The following is a 23,262-nucleotide window of genomic DNA, read 5'->3' as shown; positions in this document are numbered from 1 at the left end:
GAGAGAGAGAGAGAGAGAGAGAGAGAGAGAGAGAGAGAGAGAGAGAGAGAGAGAGAGAGAGAGAGAGAGAGAAGATCTGGAATAGAAAGCCCTGAGTTCTGGCCTGGGCACTTATTACCTCTATGACTTTGGGCAAGTCATGCCAACTTGAGAGTCTTCAGGTATAATCTAGATGACATTCAAAATCATTTCCATCTCTAAATCTATGATTTCCAGTCACAGATGGTGACTTTAATATAGTTTTGTCAGTAAAGATAGGCCATACTAGTGAACCAGCCTTGATGCCCAGAAGAAATATGTGACATTGGATGATGCCTTTGGCACACCCTAGTGATGTGACTCTGTCCAAGTCACTTACTTCTTGGTGTACTAGACCAGAAATATCAATTATATGGCTCATGGTCTGTTGAGATCCATAACAATCCCTGCATTGAGTACTCCTGGACTTAAGACATGGCATTGTTTAAACTAGGTCAGTAAGTCCAATATAGTTTCATTGTTCAGATTAGAGAATCGAGGAGATGACTTGGGTTGGTTTTCCTGAAGCATCACTTATTCCCTCCCAAATGACCTGACTTAGATTAAAATATGATTGGAAAACATTTAACAAAAAAATAAAAATATAACAAAATATAGTTAATATTAATATGTGGCTTTCTAAGTCAGCATGATAGTCCACAGGGATCGTTATGTATGGCTCCCATTTCTATTTGACTTTGATACTCCTTCCATGTGACTTCCAAAGATTTTTAAGTTGCAGAGGTACTGACCCACATTGGAACAGGGAGGTTCCTCGTCCAAGAGTTCCCTATAAGACCGGTTCTCAAAATGTGGTCCATGGATCAGAGAACCTTCCACTGAGTCCCTATGGTCAAAATTATCTTACTAAATGACTTGCCCAAGATTTCACATGTAGTGATTGGGATTAGAATTCGATTCCACTGTTCTTTCCATGTGCCAATCTGTTTTGAGTCATCTACTCAATTATAGTAATAATTATAGTAATCTATAATACAATTATAGTAACATGAACCATCTCTGCATAAATGGTCAGGGCCAGGTTCCCTGGACCCTGTCCCTCTTATGCTCTTTTGAGAACTGAGTTGAGGCTTGGAGTCCCCAGCTATGTAGAATCATGGATGTGGAATAGACTAACTTTTTGTGTTTTCTTCCTCTAGGACTGTCCCCAGCTGGTCCCCACAGAGGAGATCCTGATCCCAGTTGGGGAGGTGAAGCCAATCACCCTTAAGGCTCGAAATCTACCCCAACCACAGTCTGGCCAACGGGGCTATGAGTGTGTCCTCAACATCCAGGGAGTCATCTATCGTGTGCCCGCCCTTCGCTTCAACAGCTCCAGTGTCCAGTGCCAGAACAGCTCAGTAAGAAGGGCCCCTGAGAGTGGACCATCCCCAGATCTAGGGCTTCCATCACCCAGCAACCTAGGAGGCAGAGCCTGCATCCATAACCCAGAGGGTCACTTGTCTCCCAAGTTTGAGTCATCTTAAGTCTTCTCCATCTGCTCGCCCAGGGATCAGAGGAGAAGCTACACCAAGTACTCTTGGACCTGTATAGGGAGCATTGTTTAAACTATGTCCGTTCAGATTTATTTTTTTATTTGTATGGTTTTATTTATATGGACAAATATAGTTTCAGTGTTCAGATGAGGTCAGATGAGGATCGAGGGGACGAGTTGGGTTGGCTTTCCTGAAGCATCATTCATTCTCTCCCGTATAACCTTGACATTTACTACCATCTTCCCCAAGACCAAAGAAACCAAAGTCAACACAGATCTCAAATTCCATCAAACCTTGGGACGGGAAAGAGGAAAGTAGGGGAAGGGAAAAGCCAGAGGAAATGGGGAAGGTGGAAAGAGGAAGTAATGCATTTCCCGAGCAGCAAGGGTTAAACTAATCCAGAATGCCAGACAGAGCTGGGAGGTGTTTAATTATAATACTTGCCCAGAGAAGATCTTTTTATCTGCCAACTCCCTGTCTCTGACAGTGGGGGGTCAGCTCGGAGATGTGTGTGTTGTGGGGGTGAAGTGACAGAGGTGTTGAGGGAAGCTAATTCGCCTGGGAGAGATAAAGAGAATCTCAGGCCTCTTATCTGGGAGCTGTCAGATTCCCAGGTCACTGGCGCTTGATAGAATTTGTAATCGGTGGAAAGCCTCCAGGCACAAGGGAAAGAAGGGATGAGAAGGAGGCCGCACAACAAACGGAGAAGAGGGGTGCAGGGTGCCTTGGGCAGGATCCCAAGCAGTGACGTGCTCTCAGTAGATAGGTGCCTGGAGCCCAGGGCCACCTCCAGGATTGGGAATTCCTGGAGTGTGTCATTATAGAACCCTTCCTCCCAAACCCAGAAGAGGGACCCTGGAGTCTTCGATTCAAGAGTCAGAAGAAGGGGCAGCTGGGTAGCTCAGTGGATTGAGAGTCAGGCCTAGAGACGGGAGGTCCGAGGTTCAAACCCGGCCTCAGACACTTCCCAGCTGTGTGACCCTGGGCAAGTCACTTGACCCCCATTGCCCACCCTTACCACTCTTCCACCTATGAGCCAATACACAGAAGTTGAAGGTTTAAAAAAGTCAGAAGGATCTTTAAAGGCTGCCTATTTCAAACCCCTCATTTTACAGATAGGAAACTGAGACCGAAAGATCTTGAAGTGGCTTGCCAATGGTCACAGGGATAGTAAGTGCAAAGGCAGGATTCAAACCCAGCTCCTCTGACTTCAAAGCCAGCTCCCTCTCCACTGTACCACTCTGGTATCCCAAGCAGATATGGATTTAAATTTTGATATTTTTGCCTAGGGCCACACAGCTTGTTTGAAGCAGGATTTAAATTCAGGACTTCTTGATTTCCAGACTCTGCTTTACCCATTGGGGCAAACCAGCTACCTCCCTACATGCAGGGAGAGCCTATATTCTACTGGAGGAGACAACAAGGACATTTATAAACATATACTACATTAGCACAAAGTGAATAAATATACATATATAAAAAGCTACCAATTACAAGGTTGTCTGAAAGGAGGCCATTAAGCAGCAGAAGGGAATCATATTTCTTAAGTGACGAATCAGGTCTTCATTACACTGACCATAGGGAAGACTGGATAGGGACAGATCCTCTGCCTAGAAAAGCGATGGGTATGTGTATTGAATGGACTGTTGGCCAGGGTCAGAGAGGAAAGGGTAGAGCACCATGGGTACAAGGAAGAAGAAAAGATAGATATGGGAGGTAATCAATCAATTGATTAATTTATTAAGCGCCTACTATGTGTAAGGTTTTGTACTAGGTTTTGTACTCGTATTCAGGATACAAGGCAAAAAGGGAAACCAATCATTACTCTGGAGGATTACATTTGGGGGGGGGGATAAAATATGTTTGCAGATAGGATCATTTGAGGATGGAGAGGATACAATTCTCATTATTATTAGATTTGTTTCATTTCTTGTATTTGTATCCCCAAGGCCTAGAATAGTTCTTGGCATATAGTAGATGCTTAATGAGTACTTATTTATTGATTAACTGATTGATGTAAACCATGTCCTTAGTCCCCTATATTAGGAACATGCTGGGTGGTGAAGTAGAAAGAATGCTGGGTCTGGATTCAAGAAAACTCATCTTCCTGGGTTCAAATCTGTTCTCAGACACTGACTGGCTGTGTGATCCTGGGCAAGTCACTTAACCCTGTTTGCTTCAGTTAATCCTCTGTAAAATGAGCTGGCAAAGGAAAGGGCTAACAACTCCAATATCTTTGCCAAGAAAATCTCACATGAGATCACAAAGAGTTAGACAATCCTGGACATGGCTGAACAACATATGGATTCACACAGAATAAGTCCAAACGTTGAGGCTAACCACCTATCCCACCCCCAAATATCCCAACTCTTTAGTTTTCATTTTCTCTACCCAGAGTTCCTTTTGGAAAGATCTCATGGCTGTGGATAACAGAGGTTCCCATAGCTAGTACAAGCACTCGAGTTAACAAGTGCACATTTCAGGATTAGGACAGCCTTTATCTTGCCCTACAGAGAATGGAGAAAATGTAAAGGATTCCCAGGAGCCCATAGTCAGTAATCATGTATTGATCAACTACTCCACGTAAGGCTTGTTTCCCAGGCTACTTGGGGAGATAAATATATATACTTGAAAAGATACCAAGCAGCATAGGCTCTCATTGGGTCAGTGTCAACATGGGGGCCACAGAAAATGAATGACTCCCAGAGTTCAAGGAGGAGAGAGATCACAAAGGACAGATGGCTTGGGAAAGATTCATCGAGGAAAAGAAACTTGAGCTGGAATCTGAATGAGCAGGACTAACCATATGCAAGTGGGATAAGGAGACTGCTGAGTGGTCCAAGAAGTAGAGCAGAGACTTTCCAACACTGAGGAATAGTTTGCGCTAAGTAAGAGGCAGGGCTTCTACAAGACGGGTTCAAGGGACAGTGAGTACGTCGTTCAAAGTTAGATGGGAAAGTTCACCTGAGGAAATAAAATGAGGGAGATTAGGTGAGTTCATATGGAAACCAGCCTTGAATGCCGAGCTGAGGAGTTTGGATTTTATCATGTGGTACTGGAAAGCCACTGAAGGATTGGGGGGGGTATTTTTTTCATTTTTTATTTAATTAACTTAAAATATTTTTCCATGGTTATATGATTCATGTTCTTTCCCTCCCCTCTCCCAAACCTCTCCTATAGCCGATGCACAATTCCATTGGGTTTTTCATGTGTCATTGATCAAGACCTATTTCCATATTATTAATATTTGCACTAGAGAGATTATTTAAAGTCAGCATCCCCAATCATATCAAGGGGGGGGGTATAATTAAAGAAGATAGGAGACAGAAACGTAATAGAGACATAGTGGTGAATTGGACGGAGCTTGAGCCCCACTTCCCAGGGAAGCCCACTCTTGTCACTCTGATCCAAGGATGGGCAGAGCTGCATTTTTCTCCTCTTAGCCCCCCTCCCTTCCCTGATATAATACCCATTTCCTCAAGATGCCAGTGCTATTGGCATAGGGCTTATATTATTCCTTAGATGGATGGGGACTTCTAGAGTGAGCCCGGGGGGAACAAGGTGACCATACCCTGGTAAGCCATACTTTTTTTCTTTTTCTTTTCAGTACCAATATGATGGGATGGACATCAGCAATCTGGCTGTGGATTTTGCTGTAGTATGGAATGGCAACTTCGTCATTGACAATCCAGAGGACCTGAAAGGTAAATGGCTACTTTCTGTTTGTATTCTGATGTCTTAACAACCCTGGGGAAGGGAAGGCAGGAGGGAGAAGATCTAGGCAGCCACTGAGCCATGAAGAATGTGTTCCCTCTGTTTGGGGAACATTTCAGTGGATCTGCAAGCAACTTTTGGGGCCATCAAAGGCGTTATATGTTGGAGACTCATGTTTTATTACAAACAGAGACTCCTCTAAGTGACTCATGGATCCTTTGAAATGTTCTGTGGAATCAGATCTATTAGAACAGCAGGCAGGAGAGCCCTGCCAACTTCTCTGGAAATTGAGACATTGTTTTCGATCAGACTAGTTTTCTTGTCCAGTTGGCCCGGGTCACTGCACAAAGAAGGTTTTCAAAGCTATTCTCCTGAGGTATGTGGGAAGGGAAGTTTAGAAGGAGAGAGTGGTGTGGGTTTGGAGGAGAATCCCCTGGGGGAATTTGAGAACCAGGTTATCCCAACTTTTCTAGTGTCTAGCTGCCACCTCAAATAGCATCAACGTTGTCCTGGAGCCCCAATCCAAACCATCAGCAAGAACTTTTCTGAATGAGGGAAAGACCAAGATCACAGGAGTATCTATGAGGGCAAAGAAGGGCAGCAAATATCTTGACCCATTCCAAGACTACAACATCTCATCTCTGTTCTTGTAGCAAAGTAAATGTTCCTAGACTGGCAATAGGACCCTGATGAATCCATGGCTACACTGGGGTCACAGGGCCAAAAAAAGATCATAGAGGGGGCAGCTGGGTAGCTCAGTGGATTGAGAGCCAGGCCTAGAGATGGGAGGTCCTAGGTTCAAATCTGGCCTCAGACACTTCCCAGCTGTGTGACCCTAGGCAAGTCACTTGACCCCCATTGCCTACCCTTGCCACTCTTCTGCCTTGGAGCCAATACACAATATTGACCCCAAGATGGAAGGTAAGGATTTAAAAAAAAAAAGATCATAGCCTAAAGGGACCTCCAAAGTCACTGAATTCTTTTTTTTAATGTATATACTTTTATTTTCATCCTTAATAATTCTAATACAGAAGGCCAAGGGCTAGGCAAATAGGATCAAGTGAGTTGCCCAGGGTCACATAGCTAGGAAGTATCTGAGGCCAAATTTGAACCCAGGTCCTCCCAACTCCGGATCTAGTTCTCTACTATGCCACCTAGCTGCCATCAATTTCTTCATTTTACAAGAAACAGACATAGTCAGAGCTTCTGAGTTAAATGACTTGCCCAAGGTCACACAGTTAGCAAATATCTGAGACTGAATTTGAACGCAAATCTCCTTGACTCTTGGTCCAGTGCAGTGCCCTATCTACTAACTATACTAAGTTGATTTTCAAAGGAGTATCTTCCCTCGGCTGCTGCCACCTCACAGGATCTAGTATCAACCTAGTATCAACCTCTATATGTCTTATTCAAATGCCTTCTCCCCAATGTCTGTCTATATTCTCTTCCCAGGCCCTGATCTCTCTTCTCAGCTGAAATAGACAGCTTAGGGAGGACTTTCTTTATAAATAGAACCAATAATAAGAGTAGAGTCAAGTTACAGGGCATCAATCAAATAAGCATTTATTAAGCACCTCCTATTATGAACTAAGTAATGTACTGGGTATTGAGGATACTAAGTAAAAATCAAAGCAACTCTCACCCTCAAGGAGCTCACATTCTTTCAGAGGAAGCAGATCCTTTGTATCTATATCCAAGCAGATAGAAAATACAATGTACAAAGGAAATAAAAAACATTTCAGATCAATACAAGGTAAAACTTTGTATGTTTGGTGGGAACAATGGTAATTGAGGTGTTCCCAAAGTTATATATGACCCACACATACTCCAAACCCCCTAGGGATTTAGATTGGGCCTCTTTAGCCCCATTGCTTCCTCCATTGAGCCATATTAGGGGGCAGCTAGCTGGCTTAGTGGACAGAGTCACATCTAGAGATGGGAGGACCTGGGCTCAAATCTGACCTCAGACACTCCCTAGCTCTGTGACCCTGGGCAAGTCATTTAACCCCATTTACCTCGCTCTTACCATTCTTTTGTCTTAGAACCAAGACTTCATATAGATTCTCAAACAGAAGATAATTTTTAAAGGCATTTCAGGAGCTAGAGTCATTAGTCCCTGGTCCTTCCCCATCCCTGCCTGCTAATAGCCATTTTTTGTCCCATCATCCTCTATATTTTCTTGCCTCTGTCCAAATTCTAGCCCTTATACATCAAATTCCTAATACGTTGAGAATGGCCATCTACACCTGACCGAACCCTGCTGCTTCCACCCACATAAATCTTGGGAATTGTGATCATTAATTACATCTTCACTTACCTCATCATCCCCTCTAAGGGAACATCAGAGAACATGTGCATATGAGGTAGATTATAGACAATCCCCAAAAGCCCAAAAGTTCAATGACCTTCCCTTCCCCTTCCCTTAAATCCTTCCTCAGAACTGAGTTAGAAAGCGTTCCTACTGTTCCAAGTTTCCAGGCCAAATTTCCCAAGTGCTGAGAGACAGGAGAGTTTTCCCCTGCTAGAAGTTCTGGGCTTGACTCCCAGAGCCTGATTTTGCACCTGGAGCTTAAAGAAATACCACTCCAACCAAGCTGTCACATCCTCACAGCTCAGGCTGCAAGATAATAATAATTGGCATTTATATAGCCTTTCAAGTTTGCAAATACTTATCACGTACTCTCCTCTAAACCTCGAAACGATCCTAGGAGGTAGGTACACAGGTCTTATTGTCAGATGAAGAAACTGAGGTCAGAGACATTGAGTTGTCATGATCGTTACAGCCATTGTCAGAAGCAGTATCTGAACCCAGGTCATCTTGATTTTTCTCTTCCTTTAAAAAAGACAAAACCCTTACCTTCTGTCTTAGAATTGGTAATAAGCAACAGTTCCAAAACAAAAGAGCAGTAAGAACTAGGCAGTTGGGGTTAAAGTGACTTGCCCAGGGTCACACAGCTAGGAAATGTCTGATGTCAGATTTTAATCCAGGACTCCCCATATCCAGGTCTGCCTCTCTATCCATTGTGCCTCCTGGATGCCCCTTCCTTTTCCTTTTGTGCATTGTCTTATCCCATTAGATTGTAAGCTCCTTGAGGGCAAGCCTTCTATTTCATTTTCTTATTTGTATCCCCTGCTCTTAGTACAATTCCTGGCACATAGTAGGTGCTTAATAAATGGGAATTGAACTGAATTGATTTTAGGTTCATTCTACCACACTGTCTCACAGGGCTGAAGGAAAAAGGCTAGTAGTACCTTTCTAGAGGTCATATTAGGAGGCAGCTAGCTGGCTTAGAGGATAGAGAGTCATTTATAGAGATGGGAGGACCTGGGCTCGAATCTGACCTCAGACACTTCACTAGATGATCCTGTTCTCTCTATTAAAGATACTTTGGGAACAAAGACTAGGAGTAACCTTTAAGCAGTTCTTGAGGGTCAAGACTAAGGAACAGGCTGCAAGAAACATAGAGGAGGGCTGTAGTTGATAGAGCACCAAGCCTGGAGTTGGGACTACCTGGGTTTAATTCTGGCCTCAGACACTCCCTAACTATGTGACCCTGGGCAAGTCACTTAGCCCTGCTTGTCTAGTCCTTGCCCTTCTATCTTAGAGTTGTTACTAAGACAGGAAGAAAGGGTTTAACAACAACAAAAGACAAGGAAAAAAGATAGCACAAAGGAGTAACAGACGTAGGCCTTGGGAAGATGCTTCTTCCCTTGCAGATACCATTATCAAATCCCAACAGAGGAACACCTCTGACCCCAACTGGCCAAAGCTCCAGCCCTTAGCTAGAAACTAAGGGGAAGGACCCAGCCTGCCCACACACTATCGCTACTCATCCCACTAAAAACCTCCTCAGAAAGTTAAGAGCTGAAATTCACTTGATTGCTTTGGCCTGGCCACGTCATTTCTAGCTGTTGTGGCACACGTGTCAAAGGGTTCATAAACTCCAAAATATATCCTACTAAAGTTTTAAATAGCCAGACTGGACTCAACAGGGTGAGGGCCTCCAAGTCCCTCGGAAACATGCTGTGTTTTGTGTCCACAAATAGGAAGAGTTCATATCAGGGAATAGTGACCTCAGAAAGAGAGGACAAAGTTTCTGAGGGAAAGAGAACTCCTAAAGTTATGATCATCTGCTTCTCTCCACAGTCCACCTCTACAAATGTGCAGCCCAACGAGAGAGCTGCGGCCTCTGCCTCAAGGCTGACCGGAAGTTCGAGTGTGGCTGGTGCAGTGGTGAGCGCAGATGTACCCTCCACCAACACTGCTCCAACCCAACCTGGCTCGATTGGTCCAGTCACAATGTCAAGTGCACCAACCCTCAGATCACAGAGGTGAGTGCCGTGATTGGGGGAATCGTCCAAGAAAGAACTCTGGCCAGTGCGGGGGGAGGAGAGAGCAGACTGTGCTGGGTTCATCAAAGCATTGCGTGTGATTGTGTATATATGTCTATATGTGCTGAACTGCAGAACTGGATCAGATATTCAAGCTTTTACGCTGCCGTATACCCGTAAATTTTTCACTATGTGCACACAGAGGTAATTCCAGAGATTTTATACTATTCATTGAAGGAAGGTTCTATGTGCATATGTGGATATACATGCTTATCTGTGGACCTGCATACGTACAGGATTGATTCCAAGAGGTTTACCACTGGTTGTGTCTTCCCAAGAGACTTTCGATACTTTATAAGGATATTAAATATAGATTTTGTTACTCTATAAGGAAACTGGAAAATTTCATTGGTTCCATCTTTTACAGCATACTGTTATACAGAAAGCAGCCTAGTGTGGTGTGAAGAGCAGGGGATTTAGAGTCAAAAGACTTGAGTTTACTCATTCTGGAAAACTGAGGGCCCTCTCTAGGTCTTGGTGGGGGTTTGTGGAGCAGTGAAAAAAGTACTATATAAGGGGGGGGCAGCTGGGTAGCTCAGTGGAGTGAGAGTCGGGCCTAGAGACAGGAGGTCCTAGGTTCAAACCCGGCCTCAGCCACTTCCCAGCTGTGTGACCCTGGGCAAGTCACTTGACCCCCATTGCCCACCCTTACCAATCTTCCACCTATGAGATAATACACCGAAGTACAAAGGTAAAAAAAAAAAAGTACTATATAAGGATTCAGAGGAGCTGAATTCAAATTCTGCCTGCCACTTATTATTACCTGCGACCTTAGGGAAGTCACAATCTCTCCAGGCCTTGTTTTTCTCCTTTATAAAATACAAGAATTGGATGAGATGGCTATCGAGTTCCCTCTAACCCCAAGTCTATATCCCATGGCTAGATGAGTCAGTGTCTTTCCCAGCTCTCAAGCCTATGATGCTATAGGTGCAATTCAAACACCATTTATTAAACATCTACTCTATGTACACAGGGGAGTGGGATAGAGGCAGAGGAAAACATGTTACGGTGCTCTAAGAAAATTTGAGACCGGCAAGAACACTGAGCTAGAAACAGGCAATCAGGGAAGGCTTCACAGAGAAGGAGGAGTAGAAGAAGGAAAACATTCTAAGCAAGGCAGCCAGATGGCCTGAATGTAAAGAGGCCAAGATTTCTCTATAAATCAAAACTATTCCCCAGAAAGGCAGAGAATCTGCTATGAATCAAGACACCTATTGTCATCAATGCATTTAGTCCGTTAAGGTTCCATTATGGTTTTTTTCCCCTCAAAAAAAGAGTTCTTTTCATTCAGCAAATGTTCTACACAAAGAAAATCCCTTCTGCCTATTAATGGAGAGAGAAAAATCTTAATTGGAACAATTAAGAGTTTAGGAAAGATCTAGTCAGCCAACTAGCTAGTACAGAAGAATATGTAATAAGGTTGGAAATATAGATTGTATTGTGGAACTTATGGTTGAAAAATAGGCTTAGAGACCATATATGCAGAACTGGAAGGGACTTAAATGGCACCTAGTCCAAGTCATTCATTTTACAGATGAAGAAACTGAGGCACAGAGGGAGGAAGCTAGCTGTTCATCCACATGTATTAGAGTGTGCAATTTGGGGTGCAGGTGCTGGGAAAGATACTGGAAGGGATGGCAAAGTCCATCTAATCCAATCTCTGCATTTTACAAAGGAACTGAGTGTTTAAGAGTAGTATATGTAATTGTGGCATGATATGTGGGAAGGTGGCTAAAGGAGAAACACAGTGGAGAACGTGGGGCATTCTGGGGCATCCATACAAGCCTGTGTGCCGTACAACCCTGAGAGACAATGATGGAGACAGCCTGTCCTCCCTGCCATGCTAACTGAGCCAGGTGGGGATGAGAAATTGGCTGCACAGTAGGTGAGCGTCTCAGAGAGCAGATTTAGCTTTTCTCAGCAGAAATGGGATTTTGGTGACTGCAATTAGCTTAGAATCACCAAGCTGAAACTGTAATAAGAAAGTAAAGGCAGAAACCAGATTAGCCCTAGTGCTTGTTCTCAGGGTTTTCTCTGTGTCCCAACTTGTTTGTGCATTTTAATGGGAAGAAACAGGTAATTAGTTACCCAGAAAAATGATGTTTCCTGAATAGCAAATTACAAAAGAAGATGAATAGATAATACATAAGAAAATATAGCTGCACTCAGGCTTGAATGGCCCAGGAGAGGAATAGGTGTATTTTACTTGAGGTTGCATTGTCTGCTCATCATCCTTAGCAACTTGCTATTCATGGGCTGTCATTTGTAGCTGGAAACTAATTGCATATTTTCTAATACTTGGGATGAATAAAGGACTGGGCAGGTAGCATTGTTGTCCACATCAAGAGCAAAGAAAGATGCTGTTTCATCTCTGCCTCATAGCAACAGACCAGAGAACCTTCAGATGGCTCGCTCTCCTCCCTCCAGCCTCAGTTTCCCTTGTATGTACAAAGGAAGCAGATCTTGTTTATTTTCCACCCATTTCAGGGAAATTTGTACCTGAACATCCATTAGATCATAAACTTCCTGAGGGCAGGGACCCTCTTTTGCCTCTTTTTTGTATCCCCAGCATTTAGCACAGTGCCTGGCACATAGTGGACACTTATTAAATATTGATTGATTAATCAGATTCTCTAGAGGTTTCAGTATCCTCCTCTTTAAAGTGAGAAGATGAGATAAGATGAGATTATCTCTAAAGTCCTTTCCAGTTCAAACTCCAGTGATCCTACCAGCCTTAGACTGTGCCATATTTAAATGCTTATTCCCTTCCCTAAAAATTTAAATTATTCAATATATTTAAAGAGCATTTATATAAATATAATTAAATAGCATTTTTAGAGTGGCTATGAGGCAGATGCTATTATTATTCCCCTTTTACAGTTGGAGAAACTGAGGCAAATAGAGGTTAAATGACTTACCCAGGATTACATGGATAGTAAGTATCTGAGATCAGGTTTGAACTAAGGTCTTCATGACTCTAGGCACAGCACCCTAGCTGCTATACCACCTAGCTGCCTCTGATCACCATCATTAATGTAATCATACCTTCTGCCCTAGCAGACAGATTGACTTGGGCAGGAAATAGGTATCCTTCCCCCTCCCCTCCCAATCTAGATTTTTCCTAACTGGTATTGATTTCAGTACATTCACAAAGCAGCAAGATCCCTTGTTAAAGGAAATCTGGATCCCCCTAGGGAAGCTGTAGGCAGTGCACCTGGATCCAAATTCATTTAAAAAGCAAACCGTTGGCCCCAACACTTGCTAGCTGTGGGACTACGGACGAGCCGCTTAACCTTTTAATATCTTAGAGACGTCCAGAGGTGGAGAGATGGTCTCAGGGGGGTAGCGAGTTCCCTCTCTCGTAGGATTTTCACATGAATGATTTAGATGCCAGCCCATTGGACATGTTTTCAAGGGGCCCTCGGTCTAGTTAGAGGTCAGACTAGGTAGCCTCTGAGATCTCTCCCAGTTTAGATTCCGTGATTCTGTGTTCTCTGAGCTTCAGTTTTCTCTATCTGCAAGATGAGGCCAATAACAATTATGCCCCCTCCCTCACAGGGTCATTGTGAGGAAAACACTTTGGGAACCTTAAAACACTAAAAGAAACTGTGTTTTTATTCACGTGATTGTTGCCTCCCCCAAAGTTGCTTCTAAAGGCCAAAACAGATGTGATCTGAATATCTCCTCCGACTGTTATCAGACTGAAGAAAGAAACATTAGCCTGAGACACCGTGTGGCTGCCAGAGAATGGTGTTTGTCTCCAGCTGGTGCCCCCAAACGGCTTAGCTCCCTGAGCTGCTGCTACGACTCCGTGCTTTCTCTCTGATCCCAGTGATTTGACATGTGTGCTGACCCAAGAGCTTGGACAATTCCAGAGTATCTCTTATATTAGCAGCCATCCATCACAGTGTCCAACTCTCTAGGCATTATAGAGTATGTTAGGCAGAAACTTACTTCTCCCCATCCCTCCCAACATAGGACCCCTCTTCTGCTTTGCACCCTGGCCATCCTCCATAGCCAAGGGGCTGTCCCAGTGACAGGACAGCAGCAGCTTTGGGAATTCTCTCTTTTTTTGTCTGTAGGCCCTGCTGTTCTTAGAGGGCACCCAAGCTGTACTGAGGCTAATTAACCCCCTGAGGTAATTAGGCTATAATTGATTTTCCCAGATAATATATCAGCAGGGGGTTGGGGGCCCTAAGCTGAGGCATCTCCCATTAGTTTAATTCAACCAGAAGCAATGGACTGGGAAAAGCAAGGCCTGTAAGGAATGAAGCCAAGAGGCCTGGGCCCTCTGGGAGGGCCTCCCTGACTGTAGCAACCCCTTTGTAGGGCAAGATGTCTGCAAGAGCCCTTTTATTCCACATGAGCTAAAATATCCTCTTTCATTTTCTTCCTCCCAACCCTTGCCCTGCTTCTCCTGCCATCTTCCTGCAGAAGTCGTTTTTAAGACTGTTTTTTTTAAAGCATCCCTCATGCTCACATCCAGCTGCCTCTGCCTAACTTCGCAAAACCTGCAAAGAATTTTTTTACAATCTCTTCATCACTAAGATTTACGAGGATTACTGTTCCTCTTATTAATCTCCCTACTGCCACCGCCTCCTCATTGTACACACACAGAGTTCCCTATCATAAAGATCCATTTAAAACAGGCCACTGGTCAGGGCCAGGCTCCCTCTAGAACAGTGTGTAAGTCCTGGGGAAGTCGTTAAGCCAAGGTCGGGATATCGTTGGTTTGGGAGCATTGGCAAGAGAATTCATGTTAGCTGGCCCAGGATGAACCTAGATGACCTCAGGGGTACCACCCAGTTCCTAGATGCTGAGATTCTGTAGGGACTGACTATATATCTCAGCAGCGTAGTCTAATTTCACCTCCAGAAAAAGTCCTTTTCCAAATGGTGTGGGCTTTATTTTGTGCTGCCTTGGATCACAGGAATAAACGAAATTACCTGGATAGGACCCTCTCCTTTAGCAAAAGCAGTGATGGTCTTGAGGGACTTGTGTTCTTCTTCCCTTCCTCCTCCTCCCCATTGTCACTATGGCAACCAAACCTATCCCTTAGAGACTCAGCCTTCCTGGCAGTTTCAGGTAGGATGAGTCAAAGAGTCTATTGATTTCCCAGTTTGCATAAACTTCAGGTTAGGACCCCCTCAAGACTTTCCTTCTGCTCTTTCCCAGCCAGCTCTAGAGTGATAATGATGCTGTCCCCCTCGGGAGCTATCGCTGGCTGTTCCCACCTCAGCTGTCAGGGTTGTATGCGTGTCAGTGAACACGTGTCACCTGTTCAGCCCCCCAAATAGGAAAACTGGAGATGAATGAAAGCCGGAGAGATTCTTGACCCGCTGTGCTTCCTTCTCCCACCCCTTCACCTCCCCTAAATTTCACGAAGCCTAGGTGACCCAAGACCTTCAGAGCAAGGAAGATGGGAACCATTCCCATTAGGAAGTAGAGATCTGGGAAACATTTCTCAGGATGGAGTGAGCTGCCAGGGGAAGGAGGAGGCAAAATGCATCCTCAAGAGGAGAAATTCCCTTAGAAGAGAGCAGGCCCCAGAGGTTAGGATTTTAGAGCTAGGAGGAACATTAGAGACTCGATGACCTCCAAAGTGTTTTTCTAGCCCTCGATCGATGGTCCTGTGATAATATAATCCAACTCCCTTGTTTTGTAGATGAGGAAACAGGCACAGAGAGTGGAAATGGAAGCCTAAGGTCACACAGCTGTATATGTACACTTGTAGAATCACTGTCCTAGTGATGGAAGGAATCTCAGGGAACAATCGTCAAATCCCCCTATCTTACAAAGGAGGACATGAAAGCTCCAAAAGTTGAAATGAGTTTCCCAAGGTCCCACAAATAGTAAATGTCTGGGCTAGGACTTGAACCTAGGTCTTCTAGGCATTGGTTTCCAAGGCAAAAGAGTAATAAGGGCTAGACAATTGGGGATAAGTGACTTGCTCAGGGTCACACAGCTTAGAAGTATATGAGGCCACATTTGAAACCATCTCCAGAATCTCTGGTGCTCTATCCACTGAGCCACTTAGCTGCCCTTACTATGTGACTTTGAACAAGGTACTTAGAGACTATGGGTCTCAGGTTCCTCATATCTCCACTGAAAGGGGTAGATCTCACATAGAATAATCTTTACACGGTGGTCCTTTTCAGCATGGAGTCAGTAGATATTATCCACATTTTACAGATGAGAGAAATGAGACTTCGGAAGGTCAAGCTATTTGCCCCAAGTTATCCAGCTGGAATTAGAACCAGGACGCACAACTAAGCCTTATGACTCTCATACCGACATTATTTCTATGGTACCGGGCTACCTCTCCTAAATAAAAAGGTGAAATAGAAAGGAGACTAACAGACCATCAAGCCCAAAGCCTTAAATGATGTCTCAAATTTTAGAAAATATGGTGGAATTGGAAGCTTGAAGGGAGAAGATTTAGATTTGAGGCCTATTGTACTTAAATCCTTCTGGCCTTGACCTTAAATGAGTAACATATCTTTCCTGGGACCTCAGTTTTCTCTTCTATAAAATGGGAATGATTCCCTATAAAATGGGATTTTCTCCATCATAGGATTATTATGAATATTGGATGAGATAACAGGTATAAAGTGGCTTGTCTAAATCTATATATGCATCAACCTCTATTGCTCCATCTAGCTTTGTAATTCTCTGCCATGTAAACGTAAGCACATGCTACCTACCCACAGACAAGCACTGGATCTTCATGCCCTGGCACTTTTTCATATGGTTTGATAATTGAGAGCTCATTGGTATAGAGATCTCTTGGCCAAGGCTCACATCTTGCCTGAAGCCAACTTTAACCTCACTGGGGACACCAGAATCTGCTTGCCCTGCAGGCTACATAACTTTTAACAAAAGGCTCAGGACTGAACTCTCTCCTCTCTCTTCCCTACTTTGAGGTTGTCCTTCAGTGTTGGTAATACAGTATAGACAAGGCTGGAGAATTTGACATTTGCTATCTTTGTTACCTGAGCACAGCCTCCCTTGGCCTCAGTTTCCTCATCTGTAGAGTAAGGGACTAAATAGCCTCTAAGATCACTTCCCTCTCTACTTTTCATTTAATGAACTCTGCATCTCAATTTTCTCATCTGCAAAATGGAACCAATAACACCTGTAGTCTCTCCCTCACACAGCTATTTTGAGGCTCAAATAAGATAATGCATGGAGGTGCTTGGCAAAAATTTAAAGCATTCTATAAATATCAATGATTATAGTAGAAGGAGGAGCACAGAGCAGAACTGTTTTGTCCTTGACCATTCCCGCCAAGGTCCCACAAACTTGATCAGGAAGCCACTGCCAACTCAGGAAAAGGCATGGGCTTAGGAAGCCTGCATACTCTACTCCTTAGAGATTTGATCCAAAGAGTTGGGTCAGCTAGATTCACATTACTCTTCTACCCCCACCCAGACCCAGAAGGGATATTCCAATGTTCAGAATCCAGAGCCTCTAAAGAAAATTGCAGGAGCCTTGGGGAAATAGAAAATTGGGAAGTCTTGGAATGGAGGATCAGGACCAGCTCCTTTTTCCTCTATATAATTAATAGCAAAGATCTATTAATTAAAGACTACAGAAAGGTATGAGATGACCCAGTCAGCATGTTTGAGCTGAAGGCAACCATGCCCTTGCTACCCCTATGCAGGAGGCCCCCATGACTTCAGGCTGTTCCTAGAAAGAGACAAGGAGGAATGATGCGCCTTCATTTACACATTTTCTTGTTGTGGTGATTAATAAGAAGTCTGGTTAGTAATGACCTGAGCTCCAGATTTCCTGGCCTGGAATCTCAAACTTCTCAAACATCTCAGCTTGATGGAAAAGTCCAGAGGACTGACCAGAAATCAGTTCATACCTACTCATTTGGAAAAGAAAAGAATGCTAAGTGAAATCAGGGTAAGGTAGACATAGAATGGGTAGTGGGTGCCTAGTCTTGGTTTGGGTGCTTCATAGGATTGGAACTGTTTAAAACTGGAAAGGACCTTAGAAATAATCTCATCTAATCCTCTGATTTTACAGATAGGGAAACTGGGGCCCAGAAAGATAATTGGCTTAACCAGGGTGACACAAGTTGCAAAGCTGAGATTCAAACCCAGGTGCTCTTAAGGTGATCCAGGTACCACCTAACTTTCTGTACCTGGGGAAATTAGAGGAGAGACTCTGTTCATATTATGAGCTGAAAGTATCTTGCAAATCAATACTTTATTAGAGTAAGGCATCTTTCATGTCAAGGGAAGAATAACTTTTATTTTTATTTATTTATTTTGTGTGTGTATGAAGAGTAACATTTACAATAGCTTCCACTTATCCATGGTTGATTTACTCACTTTCTGAATTTTTTCCCTTTGATCATCTTCTATAGCAGTGATTCCCAAAGAGGTTGCTACCGCTCCCTGGTGGGTGCTGCAGCGATCCAGGAGAGTGGTGATGGCCACAGGGGCATTTATCTTTCCTATTCATTGTTATTAAAATTAAAAAAAATTAATTTCCAGGGGGCTAAGTAATATTTTTTTGGAAAGGGGGCAGTAGGCCAAAAAAGTTTGGGAACTACTGTTCTATAGTTTCCCTTCCAGGTCAAAATTCTCTGATCCCAGCTATTATCAATTCAGTGTGCACCTTAGGAGATGTGAACTTTATATACTAAACTCCTATTCCAATGTGGTATAGAGGTGGTCTCAGGTTCTCAAAAACTAAGCATGAGCTCTGAGAGGATCTATTAAGATGGAAAGGCTTTGAGTGCAGGCCCCATGATAAGACTATATATGTCATCTGAGAACCAATTTAGCTATGATAAAGAGGCCCATTACCAGACTGGACAGGGGACAATGGAATTTTAGGCCACCATAATGAAATGAAATTTTAGACCATAGATGGTCTTCAAAATTATCAACTAAGCCAGAAAGATTGTATCATCTAAGTCAGTGGAAGAAATACCTACCCTGTCAAAATCATATTATATCCTTCAAGTTGTTCAGTCATTTTTCAGTTATGTCTGACTTTTCATGACCCCATTTTGTGTTTTCTTAATAAAGATCCTGGAGTAGTTTTCCATTTCCTTCTCCAGATCATTTTACAGATGAGGAAACTGAGGCCAAGTGACTTACCCAGGGGTCATAAAGTTAGGAAGTTTGAGGCCAGATTTGAACTCTGGTCCTACTGACTCCAGGCTTGATGCTCTATCCACTATGCTACCTAGCTGCTTCTCTTTCTTTTCTTCTTTCTTCCTCCCTTTCTTTCTCACTTTCCCCTTCTTTTTTCTCTCTCATGCATAATGTATATGTAATGTTTATATGTGTATATATATATATATAATGCTCTGTTTTAAATATTCAGATATAAAAATGTTATCACATAAAATCATAATTCAGATGACAAATCAGCTGCTCCCACCAAAAATGTCATGATACTGCATTCCAAATCAAAATGTAATTTGTAAATATCTATTGGTTTAGGATTATTAACATCACTAGTTTTACTATCCCTTCCTGAGATTTCATTATCAAATGATAACCTAGCTATGGCTTTGTAGGAAGGCCTTACAGAGTTTCCTGGGACTCAGTGAAGTTAAATGACTTGTCCAGGGTCACACAGATATTAACTATCAGAGACAGGTCTTCCGGACCTTAGGACCAGCATTCCATTCTCTATACAATGCAACATACAACTATACACAACTCTGTAGAACACTTGAGCAGTTAGATAGCTCAGCAGATAAAGCAATGACTGGGATTCAGGAAGTCCTAAGTTCAAATCTGACCTCCGACACTTACTAGCTATGTGACCCTGACCAAGTCACTTAACCTCTGTTTGCCTTAATCCACTGGAGAGGGAAATGGCAAATCAGGCCAGAATCCTTGCCAAGAAAACTCCATGGGTCACGAATAGTAGGACACAAGTGGGCAGCAACAAAGACAATCCTTTCTATCCTTGCATTGACTTATATTTCCTTTATTTTTCATCTTCCTGCAGTACAGAGCTAGACTTATAAATGGACTTATGTGCTGGGGAATTTGTGAATGTTTGCCTGCAACACTGCACCAAACCTCTGCTTTGAGGCCATAAGCCAGCTGTCCCAGGCCATGGGGATGACTTGCTATAAAGTTCCCAGCAAATAAATAAATAAGTCATCCAGCTTCGTGGAGAAACAAGGCAGCTCTCTGATCTCCTGTTCATTTATTTGCAGGCCTCATTAATATAACATCAGTGCAACAAACAGCTAAAGGGGGATAGTGTCAGGATGAATAATGGAGTTACTCTGCTGAGATAACAATTAGGTTTTGAATGTACTATCAGCTAAGACAGAGCCAGTGAGGATTCATGCAGGGCTGGAGAGCCAGAGTTGTCGATGCCATAGACTCCCGCTGAGTTCATCAGCTGGGCTCCAGCCTGCTCTGTAGAGCTAACACATGTGTGTGCACATGGGCACACACATGAATGCACACACATACACACACACAGGCACATGCCAAGAAGAGGTTGAAAAGCTGACAGTATTTGGCTTCAACTATCTCTGAGGCCCCATCATTCCTCCCATTTCCACTCTACTGGGGAATGGGCTACTACAAAGACTGCAGTGATCAGGTTTTGAGGCTGCTATCTTCAAACATTGGAAGAGACTGAGCAGCTGGGAGGGAGAGGTAATAGCCCCAACCCTCAAGGGAACCATAGCAAATAACTGCAACCCTGTGTCCCAGGGTCAGCAGCGGCAAACACTCTGCTAGGTGTGAGGTATTTTAGAAAAGACAGGACCTCTGCCCTAGAGGACATAGATGAGTAAATGACCCAAAGGAGAAAAGAAAGGAATGGAGAAACAAGATATCCCAGAGTTCAGGAAGGCTTTATGATGCCAGAGGGGTAGCTTGGTCATCTTTATGTCCCATTCGGCAAGTGGCACAGTGATTTGCACGTCATCCATGGTTGTTGCGTTAACAAATAGAATGAATGAATGAATATGATAAATGAGCAAAAGATACATGGGCAAGAGGGGCAAAGGTATGGCTTTTGAGTCAAAAGCCTTGCATTCTGGCCCCTGTTGCTACAGTGTTCTCTAAGCTACCTTAGTCAAGCTATTCTTGGTCAAGCTCTTCATATCCTAGTTCCTTATATCTCCAACCTGACCTTTTCCCCTTTCCCCCTCGTGCCCCAGATGGCTGTGAAGTAGCAAACATAGACCCAGAGGTTCTAGAACCTGAAAGAATGAGGACACTAAATGGTACAATAATAGCAAGAGCACTGTATTTAGAATCAGAGGGCCTTAGTTCAAATCCCTACTTGGCCATTCACTAGTTATGTGACCTTGAACAACCTGTTTACCCTCTCTGGGACTCAGGTTCTTCATCTATAAACCAAAGAGATTGGACTAGTTGACTCTCAAATTTCTTCCTTCTCTAAATCTATGTTTCTAAGATCCTACAGATTGCATCAATACAATACTGGAGAAACAAGGCAGCTCAATTTATATTATTGATACAATGACTAAAGATATAATTACCACTCCGCAAAAGGCCATTAAAGTAGACAGAAATTCAGCCTTAACACAGGCCAGAGTTGACCTAGCTAAGAGGGAAGTGTTAGGAAAGACTGTATGGGGCGGAATAGAATTTGTTTATATTCTTCAAGGGGTTAGAAAAGGAAGAGATTTTTTAAATTTATTTTTTCAATTAATAAAAATCTATTTTCTCTTCCTTCCCTCACTGGGAAAAAAAGAAAAACAGAGCCTTGATAACAAAAAATTGATTGTCAAAGAAAATTCCCACATTGGCCATGTCCAAAAATTATAGGTCTCAGTCTGCCCTTTTCCTTCATCATTTCTCTGTTGGGAGATGCTTCACAGTGGATTCTCTGGAGCTCTAACTGGTCAGTACATTGCTCAGAGTTCTCTGGTCTCTCAATATTGTTTGTCTTCACAATGTCATTGTTATTATGTAACTTGTCTTCTACTTCTGCTTACTTCAGTGAAACAGTTTATATAAGCTTTCTCAAATTTTTCTGAAACCATCCCCCAGAAAGCAGGTTGTTTGTTTTGTTTAAACCCTTACTTTCTGTCTTAGAATCGATTCTAAGTATCCATTTCAAGGCAGAAGAGTCACATGGGTTAGGAAATCAGAGTTAAATGACTTGCTGAATGTCACACAGGTAGGAAGTATCTGAAGTCAAATTTGAACCCAAGACCTCTATCCACTGACCAACCTAGCTGTCCCAGAAAGCAAGTTGTTTGTTTTTTTTGCTTAAAATTGCTTTATTTAATTAATTAATTTAGAATATTTTTCCATGGTTACACGATTCATGTTCTTTTTCTCCCCTCCTCCCCAGCCCCCTCCCATAGCCAACACACAATTCCACTGAGTTTTACATGTGTCATGGATCAAGACCTATTTCCATATTATCAATATTTGCATTAGTGTGATCGTTTAGCATCTACATCCCCAATCATATCCCCATCGACCCATGTGATCAAGCAGTTGTTTTTCTTCTGTTTCCGCTCCCACAGTTCTTCCTCTGAATGTGGATAGTGTTCTTTCTCATAAGAACCTCAGAGTTGTCCTGGATCATTGTATTGCTGCTAATAGAGAAGTCCATGACGTTCAAATGTGCCACAGTGTATCAGTCTCTGTGAATAATGTTCTCCTAGAAAGCAAGTGTTTTAAGAACCAAAGAAGTCCCTATAGGTGACTTGTACCATCAGTTCATTATCTAGTCTCAGACTTCCCTAGTCCATGACTGCATCAATACCTGGGAAAAGCCCTGGAGCTAGAGTCAAGACCTTGGTTTTTAACTTGGCTTTACCCATACCAAGCTGTATGGACTTGGCTCAGGCCCTTGACCTCTCTGAACCTCAGTTTCCTCATCTGCGAGTCCAACTCTTTCAACTTTGACAATCTTTAAATCTAAATGCCCTTTAAGCAAAAACTACTTTTACCTCTGTTGGTCCATTTCTTCATCTATAAAATAAGAGGATTGGATGTAATGACTTCTTTTTTTTTTCCAAATGGATAGCTTTTGCTTTTTCCATCACTTTCATTTCCAAATACAGAATTTCTCTTTTTTACCCCACCCCACCCCAAAGCTATCTTTTGTAATCAAGAGTTTAAAAAAGAAAGAAGAAATAGCAGTTGAGAAAAGCTTCAGCAGATCAATTGAATCTAATAGTATTTTTAGTGTTCCCTCTCCATGGATGAGATGATTTCTCACGTCCCTTCCCACTCTAAATCTGTGATCATGTGAACCTTTGTTTCTCTAAGAACTGGGCAGTCTGAGCAAGAGGAAAGCTGGTGAGGCAACGCCCCCCACCCCCCCACACCCCCACCCCCAGCAGATGACATTCCATCAACTCAAAAGATAATCACCCATGTTCTTCTCCTGACCCCCCACATCATGCTCTCCCCTCCAGCTCAATCCCCAGAGCTTCCATATGGATAAAAGGCTTGTAAAACCTGAACCATTATCCCCATGGATCTCAGCCAGCCTGCCTTCTGCCCTGGCATTACAGCAATCACTAGACAGCCAGGGCCAAAAATCAACCAAAGTGAAATTGGCCCTAGAAGCTGAGCCTGAAGTCAGTGAGGGAAGGAGGGGGTAGAACTCAGATGTCCTAGCTCCCAGTTTCAGACTGTTCCTCGTTGTTATT

At 43.1% G+C, this 23,262-nt stretch overlaps 1 protein-coding gene across 1 annotated transcript in view; it reads left to right on the top strand.

Moving 5' to 3' along the window:
- PLXNA2 (plexin A2) overlaps positions 1–23,262 on the top strand; it is a 372,723-nt gene that overhangs the window by 281,556 nt on the left and 67,905 nt on the right. Inside the window, exons 10-12 of the mRNA XM_044674946.1 lie at positions 1,179–1,379; positions 5,122–5,218; positions 9,376–9,560. Of these exons, the coding sequence (XP_044530881.1) occupies positions 1,179–1,379; positions 5,122–5,218; positions 9,376–9,560 (483 nt within the window). The remainder of the gene's footprint in view (positions 1–1,178; positions 1,380–5,121; positions 5,219–9,375; positions 9,561–23,262) is intronic.

This window comes from Gracilinanus agilis, chromosome 4 (genome assembly GCF_016433145.1).
Source record: "Gracilinanus agilis isolate LMUSP501 chromosome 4, AgileGrace, whole genome shotgun sequence".
Taxonomy (NCBI): Eukaryota; Metazoa; Chordata; class Mammalia; order Didelphimorphia; family Didelphidae; genus Gracilinanus; species Gracilinanus agilis.
The sequence above is the reverse complement of the archived record's forward strand: the minus strand, read 5'-3'. Positions and strand labels throughout refer to the sequence as shown.